Below are 9414 nucleotides of genomic sequence, written 5' to 3' on the forward strand. Positions count from 1 at the left end.
GAGATGGATTGATACGGTGGCTGCAATGATGGGCTCAAGTATAGCAGGGATTGTGCTGCTGGCGCGGGATCGGGCAATGTTTTGTTCTGCTGTGCGTGGGGTCGCTATGAGTCGGAAACGACTCGACGGCACTTAACAACAACAACAACAACAACAACCCAAGCCATGTTATTTTCAATCACCTTGTATGCATGTGAAAGTTGGACAATGAATAAGGAGTTGTGGTGCTGGCAAAGAATACTGAAGGTACCGTGGACTGCTGGAAGAACTAACAAATCTGTCTTAGAAGAAGTGCAGCTGGAATGCTCCTTGGAAGTGAGAATGACCAGACTTCATGTCACCTACTTTGGTCATGTTGTCAGAAGGACCATTCCCTGGAGAAGGATACCATGGCTGGTAATGTGGAGGGTCAATGAAAAAGGGGAAGACCATCAGCAAGATGGACTGACACAGTGGCTGTAATGATCGGCTCAGGTATAGCAAGGACCGTGAGACTGCTGCAGGAGCAGGCAGTGTTTCGTTCTGTTGCACATAAGGTTGCTTTGAGTAGGAGCCAACTTGATGGCCCTAACAACAACAGCAACAAGTCCAACAACTGGCCTCCCAAATGGACATATTCTGGTGTCCCCCCCCCCCATTCCCTTATGTTTCTTTGCATGTCCCTTTTTGTTATTTTTATTGAAAACTGAACATTTAAGACAATATATTGTAGCAATTCTGGTATTAGATCCTTCCCTGGCTTGTTAATGTTTTCTTTTTTATTATTGCTGCTCATCTGTTTAGTGACTTACATGGACTAATTCTGTAGATTCTGTATTCTCTATAGTGTGGGGCCATTGATTTCTCTGACGGAGTTAAAAAATTCTTGCTTTCATTTTTAAGCCTGGCATATAGGATTCAAATCCGTATCAGCAGAGTTTAGTTATCAGTGAAAATATTTTTTACACGCCTTGATCCGGTAAGGCATACCTTCAAACATCAGATAGTTTACAAGTCTGTTTCAACTTTCACTTCCTGCTTGTGCAGGGTCTCAACATCAACCAAAGATGACTGAGTGAATTCTTCTTTCCTAGGTCACTCCTATCATGCACACTGCCCTGTGTATGTGCACAACCTTCTAGATCTCCAAGGATATATTTGAACTTTTCAAAGTTCACTGTGGTTGTCTAATTTTCCATGCATTCTTCTCCCCCCCGCCAGGCTCCTATTTCTTCAACTGAAATCACAGCCACCCTTAGCCAACTGTGATGATGTTACTAGCAGATTCCCAGAGCAGTAATGCTCTGGGAAGTGGGCTTTTTCAGAAGAGCTGAGTCCTAATTAAAATGCAATAGCAACAATTCCTTAGGAATGGAAACTTTGCAGAAATCTTATTTTGACAAAATAGCAACGCTCCTCTCAGAGTGGGACTTTTAACTCAGCTCCAAAAGAATTCAGTCCTATCCCTTTAACTGTGAACCTACCAGCTTTTCATGGCTACTGTACCACTGAGCTAGGGAGAAGGGAGGGTCTAATCCCACATTACAAAGCCCCAGACTATTGTTTTTACCGAGGTTCAGTGTCTTCCGCTAATTTCAAGAGCAATGAAATGGTGGATTTTAAAATTGCTTTGCAAGTAATTTTGTTGCTTTTGTGGTAGAATGGGCTCAGCAAGGTCCTCATTCTAGAATACTTAAGGTTCAGATCCTCCATCTGCTCAATTGTAGAGTAATTTGTTACAGAGCAATAAAACAACAACAACAACAAACAGTTACTGTTGAGTTGATTCTGACTCCTGGTGATCCTATGTGTTTCAGTGTAGAACTGTACTCCATAGGGTTCAATAGCTGTTATCTTTAGAAGTAGATCACCAGGCCTTTCTTCCAAGGTGCCCCTGGTGGATGTAAACCACCAAGGTTTTGATTAATAGCTGAGAACTTAACCTAGGGACTCCTTACACAGCAACAGATAACTAAGAAACTACCTAAAATGGTTATTTTTAGCATTAAAACAGAAAATGTTTAATATGGTTCATGACAAAGGTAAATGCTAAGCAAATTAAATAAGTTATTTTTATTACTATGATGGTTAATTTTATGTATGAATTTCCCTAGGCTATGGTGCCCAGTTGTTTTGTCAAGTGCTAGTCTAGATGTTGTTATGAAGGTCTTTAAAAGTGATTAGCATTTAAATCAGTTGACCTTAGGCTGATTAGTTGAAGGTATTAACAGCAAAAACAGGATTCCTGAGAAAGGAGGATGCGCCTTCATAACTCTAAATAGAAAAGACTGCTTGAATTTGCAGCCTGTCACTTGACCTACAGATTTCTGACTTGCTAACCAGAAGGCTGGCAGTTCAAACCCACAGCCATTCCTCGGAAGGAAGGTTGGGCAATCTACATCTGTAGTGATACTGCCTTGGAAACCCAAGGAGGGGTTGCCATGAGTCAGGGCCAACTCAACGGCACATAACAACAACAACAACAGCAACATTACTGCTTCTGTTTACCTGGAGAATCCTGACTAAGACAATTACTTTCAAAATAAATTCATTCTGAGGAATCACTCATTAAGCCTTTTGCCATTCAACATAGCAGATAGAAGGATGGCTTTCAGGTCTTGGCACCAACATGCCACATTGTGAGAGTAGAGAGATATGTTTGTATTATGGTCAGAATAAAAATTCTATGCTAAATTTCTAAACAGTATAGCATTTGGCTCTTTTCCCCATCCACTGAAAGGTGACACAATGAACTAAAAGAGCACCTACAGCCAACATGACTCCATTACTTATTAACTTTTGTGGCCAGTAATCTTGAAGGGTTTATTTCTGTCTTTGATTCAGTTGCCTCTATGATATTAGTAAGGAGCTGTGGTGGCACAGTGCCTAAGGCATTTGACTGCTAACCAGAAGGTTGGTGGTTCAATTCCACCAGCCACTCTACAGAAAGAAGATGAGGCAATCTGCTTCCATAAAGAGTTACCACCTTGGAAACCCAACGGGTGTCGCTATGAGTCAGAATCCACTCGATAGCAGTGAGTAATGATACTGGTAAAGGAGCTCTGGTGGCATAGTGGGTAAGGCATTTGGTTGCTAACCAGAAGCGTGGCAGGTCAAACCCAACAGGTGCTCCATGGGAGGAAGATGAAACCATTTACTTCTGTAAAGACTTACAGCCTTAAACTCAATGGGGGTTGCTATGAGCCAGAATTGACCCAATCGCAGTGGATTTGGTTTTGTATGATACTTGTAAGGAGTCCTGGTGGTACAGTGGTTAAGAGGTTGGCTGCTAACCAAAGGGTCAGCAGTTCAAATGCATCAGCTGCTCTGCAGGAGAAATATATGCAGTCTACTACCCTAAAGATCACAGCTTTGGAAGCCCCATGGGGCAGTTCTATTGTACCCTGTAGAGTTGCTGAGTCAGAGTTGCCTTGATGGCAACAGGTTTGATTTTTGAGGGGATGACACTAGTGACTAATAGGTAAAGAAAGAAGCAGGTAGTTAGATACTATAGGCAAGTCCTCTCTGGGTAAGTGATACAAATTGGCCTTCATACCAGTGCAGGCTTTTTTTTTTTTTTTTTTAAATGTGGATCTTACCTTGTATTTCCCGAAGTTCTTGATTCTTAGACTTTAGAAAAATCTCAAGGTTCTTTATGATATTAAGAGCCAAATAAGAATTCCCTGAAATTGAGTAAGGCACAATAGTTCGACCATATTGACTCAAATCCATTTCTCTAGGATACAGCTCATCTTTTGAGTCCACAATTTTTAAGAGATAGGCTGTGACAAACACAATTACCAATATTTGTAGCAACATCAACTTCCATTTGCGCCAACTGAATAGTGCCCTTTTTATCAACATGGAACGAAACTGCTGGCAATGAAGTGGAAACTAAAAAGAGGAGAGGAACAGCATTACAAAGGTTAGTGAACCAAGTAGGATATTCATGTTAAACTCTTTAAGACGAATGCATCAAATTTTATGGTAGAAGACATACACATATAAATATTTCCTTAAATACAACCCAACAACAGATTGGGTAAACAATAAGATTGTATGAAAACATTTATTAGTGTAAAATATTAAGTGACAGAATTAAGGCCTGGCTTCTGATACCTACATCAAAAATCTTAAAAAGATTATTTTCCTTATTAACAGATTTTTAGTATTTCTGATCAGAACAAATTATATCTATTTTTGTTTACTATTAAATCATAAAATTTCAATTTTCCTCATTTTATACAGAAACATACCCATAAAACTTGTATACAACTATTTTCCTTGGAAAGTTTTTTTTTCTTTTATGTTTATATGTATATATATATACTTACCACAATAAAACTAAAAAGAAAAAAATGGTGAAAACAATCTGCCATGTCAACATTCTTTATAATTAAATGACAATTGTGTTCATCCCATTATGCAACCATCACCATTATCTGCCTCCAAAATTTTCTGTCACCCTATGGTAACCTCAGTGTTCCCTAAGTATTGAGTTCCCCTTTCTCTGTCTCTCTCACTTGTCTCTGGTAACGACCAATCAACCTTGACTTGTATACATGTGCTCATTTATTTCATGAAAGTGTAATCAAACAATATTTTTTCTCTTGTGGCTGAACTATTTCACTCACACTAATGGTTTCAAAGTTTATTCATCTTGTAGCATGTATCAGTACTTCATTCATTGTTATATGTGAATAATATTGCTTTGAATGTATGTACCACATTTTGTTTATCCATTCATCTGTTGATGGAAATTCAGTTTATTTCCATCTTTTGACTTTTGTGAAGAGTGCTACAATGAACAATGATGTACTTAAATCTGCATGTGTTTCTGCTTGCAGATTTTGTGCGTATATATCTAGAAATGAAATTTCTGGATTATACGGTAATTGTTTAAGGAACTCTGGGGGCATAGTGCCTAAGGCATTTGACTCCTAACCAGAACACTGGTAGTTCAAACCCACCAGCCACTCTATGTAAGGAAGACTAGGCAATTTACTTCCATAAAGATTTATCTCCTTGGAAACCCAAAAGGGGTCGCTATGAGTTGCACTAGACTTGAAAGCAGTGAGCTATTTATTTATTTATTTTTAATATGGTAATTGTTTAATTTTCTGAGGAACTGTCAGACTGATTTCCACAGTGGCTGTACCATTTGGGTTCTTATTTGTTCACATCTTTGCCGGTACCTGTTTCTTTCTTTCTTTTTCTTTTTTTTGGTTAAAATCATAGCCATCTTAGCAGGCATGAAGTGACGTCTCATTGTAGTTTTGATTTGCATTTCCCTAATGACTGATGGATTACACCTCAACATGAAGAAAATGAAAATCCTCACAACTGGACCAATAAGCAACATCATGATAAATGGAGAAAAGATTGAAGTTGTCAGGGATTTAATTTCACTCAAATCATAATCAACACCCATGGAAGCAGAACTCAAGAAATCAAATGCCATATTGCACTGGGCAAATGTGCTGCAAAACACCTCTTTAAAGTATCAGGAAGCAAAGATGTTACTTTGAAGACTAAGGTGTGCCTAACCCAAGCCATGGTATTTTCAATTGCCTCATATATGGAAGCTGGACAATGAATAATTCCTTATCCAAAGAAGAATTGATGTCTTTGAATTGCGGTGTTGGCAAAGAATACTGAAAATACCATGGCCTGCCAGAAGAATGAACAAATCTGTCCTGGAAGAAGTGCAGTCAGAATGTTCCTTGGAAGCGAGAATGGCAGACTTCGTCTCACCTACTTTGGTCATGTTGTCAGAAGGGACCATTCCCTGGAGAAAGATACCATGCTTAGTAAAGTAGAGAGTCAGTGAAAAAGGGGAAGACCCTCCATAAGATGGATTGGCACAGTGGCTGCAATGATGGACTCAAGTATAGCAAGGATTATGAGGATAATGCAAGACCAGAAAGTTTGTTGTTCTGTTATACACAGGGTCACAATGAGTCAGAGCTAACTCAATGGCACCTAACAACAACAACAACAACAGCTAATGTTGTTGAACGTCTTTCCATGTGATGATTGTCCATTTATATTTCTCCTTTAGAGAACTGCTATACAAGTACTTTGCCCATTTTTTGACTGGGTTATTTGTATTTTTGTTAAGTTTAGAATTTCTTTATATATTTTGGATATTAAACCTTTGTCAGATATGTTGTTGTTATGTGCCATCGAGTTGGACCTGACTCAGAGCAACCTCTCCTTGGGTTTCTGAGGCAGCATCACTATGGAAGTAGATTGCCCCATCTTCCTTCTGAGGAGTGGCTGGTGGGTTTGAACCGCCAGCCTTCTGGTTAGCAGTCACATGTCTTAGGCACTAAGCTACCAGATATATGGCTCCCCAAATTTTTCTCCCAATCTTTAGATTGTCTCTTCATTTTGTTGATAAAGTCCTTTGCTGAACCAAAGTTTTTAATTTTGATCAGGTTCATTTTGGTCTTTTATTGCTCATGCAACAACAATAACAACAACAACAAAACCTAGATCTTAAAGAATCACCCTTATGTTTTCTTCTAAGAGTTCATGCTTTCAGTTCTTATATTTCGGTCTTTGAGCTAGTTATTGTATATGGTGTGAGGTATGGGTCCAGCTCTATTCTTTAGTCTGTGTGGAAATGCAGTTCTAGCTCCGTTTATTAAAGAGACTACTCTTTCCCCATTCAGCACCCTTGTTGAAAAATCAATTGACCACAGTTGTGTAGATTTCTTTCTGGATGCTCAATTCTATTCCATCGGTCTATATGCCTATTGTTATACCAGTACCAGACTGTTTTGATTACTGTAGCTTTATAACATATTTTGAGATTGGGAAATGTGTGTCAAGAAATCAAATAATACATTGCACTGGGCGAATATGCTGCAAAAAACCCTATTTAAAGTGTTGAAAAACAAACATGTCACTTTAAGACTAAAGTGTGCCTGACCCAAGCCACTTGTTGTTGTTGTTATGTGCTGTCGCCACAGTATGCTTAAACTCCTTATATGTATATGAAAGCTGGACAATGAATAAGGAAGACCAAAGAAGAACTGATGCCTTTGAATTGTGGTACTGGTGAAGAATATTGAGTATACATACCATGAACTGCCAGAAGAATGAACAAATTTGTCCTGGAAATAGTATAGCAAGAATGCTCCTTAGAAGCAAGGATGGCAAGACTTGCTTGTACTTTGGACATATGATCAGAAGGGACCAGTCCCTAGAGAAGCATTTCATGCTTGGTAAAGTAGCAGGTCAGTGAAAAAGAAAAAGACCATCAATGAGATGGACTGACACAGTGGCTGCAACAAAAGGCTCAAGCAGAGCAATGATTGTGAGGATGGGGCAAGACCAGGCAGCGTTTCTGTTCTGTTGTACTTAGGGTCACTATGAGTCAGAACCAAGTCGATGCTACCTAACAACAATATTGTGTGCAAGAAACTCTGGCGGGTACAGTTTTCAGACTTAGAGTTCCCTTGTCTTCACTGTGATTATCTTCTCCCTGTTGGAAGCAGAAGACCAATGTTTCAGCATCAACTTTGCAAGTTCAATATATATACTCTGGGTCACAGTAAGAAACTTTCCAAAATCTGATCAATCAGTATCTTCTGAGTACAACAACAATAACAACAAATTAGAATACAAACTTTTCAAAGTGGCCCCAAGAAATAAAAACGTTGAAAGTAGTGACTGTGACCGACATCTAGAATCCATCTCTTCTACATCAGGAAATTAATAAGCTTATAGTTTAGCCTGTTCCATATCTGGCTGGGTTTTCTATGGCTAAATGAAACATCTTTTAAGTTCAGCAATTAAACAAAATGTACATCTTAGACCCAAATCAAACATACTAGATTTACATTGTTAGTGAATATGCTCACCCCAGTATTAAATTTAATTGTAGAAAGTTCATTCCAAGTGGCTGAAGATGATCTCTTGTAATTTCTGGGTGCTTCCACATTCTCACTCATTTTTTGCCTTATGTTTCGGCCCTTCAAGGAAGGGGAGAGGATATCCACTTGGGAATCTGCCAGCTTCTCGACCCTTCATACACACACAAACAAAAAAGAACAAAGTATTTAATTTTGCCTACATACTCCATCTAGTTTACCTGTGAAATGTTAAAAAAAAAAAAAAAAAGTCTCAATTTTGGAAGGTTAATTGTCTTTCTCATTGATAAGCAGGAATATTTTACACAGGAAGCAGAATAACACTGGTTACCGATATCTAGTCAGAGGACTGCTGCCAATCTATGCAAGGTTCCTATCAGTGTTTGACAACATGAGAAAAACAATGAAAACATATTGTGTGGTTCATTAGGTTGAACTAATTAAAATTAAAGGACTCAATTTTTATCGAAGACAATGTCTTTGCTATGGGAGTTAAAATGTTCTTTATTTTATGAAATGATAGGGACATTGGATAGTAGTTTTTTAAATTTTATTTTATTTTTTTCATGTTCTTATTTTTCTTGTTGTTGTTATGTGCTGTCGAGTCAAACTTATTTTTCTTACTACTGTGTATACCTGAAGCTGAGTCTTTGAGTATGGACACTTGGGAAGAATGAAGAGATATAAACAAATAATTATAACATAAAGGAAATACTAAGTAGAATAATATTGTTGTTGTTGTTGTTGTTAGGTGCTGTCGAGCTGTCTCCGATTCATAGCAACCTTATGCACAGCAGTACAAAACACTGCCCAGTCCTAGGCCAGTTCTATGATTCTTGCTATACTTGAGCCCATCACCGCTGCCACTGTGTCAATCCATCTCGTTGAGGGTCTTCCCCTCTTTCGTTGACCCTCCACCTTACCAAGCTTGACATCCTTCTCCAAGAAATGGTCCCTTCTGACAACATGACCAAAGTATGTGAGACAAAGTCTGGTCATTCTTGCCTCCAAGGAGCACTCTGGCTGCACTTCCTCCAGGACAGACCTGTTAGTTCTTTTAGGAGTCCACAGTACTTTCAGCATTCTTCACCAACACCACAGCTCAAAAGCATCAATTCTTTGTCAGTCTTCCTTATTCATCGTCCAGCTCTCACATGCATATGAGGTGAATGAAAATACCATGGCTTGTGTCACGTGACTTTAGTCCTCAAGGAGACATCTTTGTACTTCAGAACCTGAAAGAGATCCTTTGTAGCCAACTGCCTCAGAAACCCAAGGAGGGGTTGCTGAGTTGGGTCCGACTCCATGGCAACAACATATGTCGTCTGATGTCCTGACTGCTGCTTCCATTGGTGTCGATTGTAGAACCAAGCAATGCGAAGTCTTTGACAACGTCAATCTTTTCTCCATTTATTGTAATGGTGCTTATAGGACCAGTTGTGAGGATTTTTGTTTCCTTTATATTGAGATGTAATCCACACTGCAGACTGTATTCTTCAATCTTCATCAGTAAGTACTTCAAGTCATCCTCACTTTCAGCAAGCAAAGTTGTGTC

The 9414-nt window shown here is 38.9% G+C and overlaps 1 protein-coding gene across 1 annotated transcript in view; it reads right to left on the reverse strand.

Moving 5' to 3' along the window:
* Positions 1-9414, reverse strand: part of LOC103207552 (phospholipid-transporting ATPase ABCA3-like) — a gene marked incomplete at its 5' end in the record, with an annotated part of 194612 nt that overhangs the window by 124583 nt on the left and 60615 nt on the right. Inside the window, 2 exons of the mRNA XM_007953202.1 lie at positions 3579-3873; positions 7851-8013. Coding sequence (XP_007951393.1) covers positions 3579-3873; positions 7851-8013 — 458 coding nt within the window. The remainder of the gene's footprint in view (positions 1-3578; positions 3874-7850; positions 8014-9414) is intronic.

The sequence above is a fragment of the Orycteropus afer genome, unplaced genomic scaffold (assembly GCF_000298275.1).
Source record: "Orycteropus afer afer isolate SDZICR_OR568_19922 unplaced genomic scaffold, OryAfe1.0 scaffold00376, whole genome shotgun sequence".
Taxonomy (NCBI): domain Eukaryota; kingdom Metazoa; phylum Chordata; class Mammalia; order Tubulidentata; family Orycteropodidae; genus Orycteropus; species Orycteropus afer.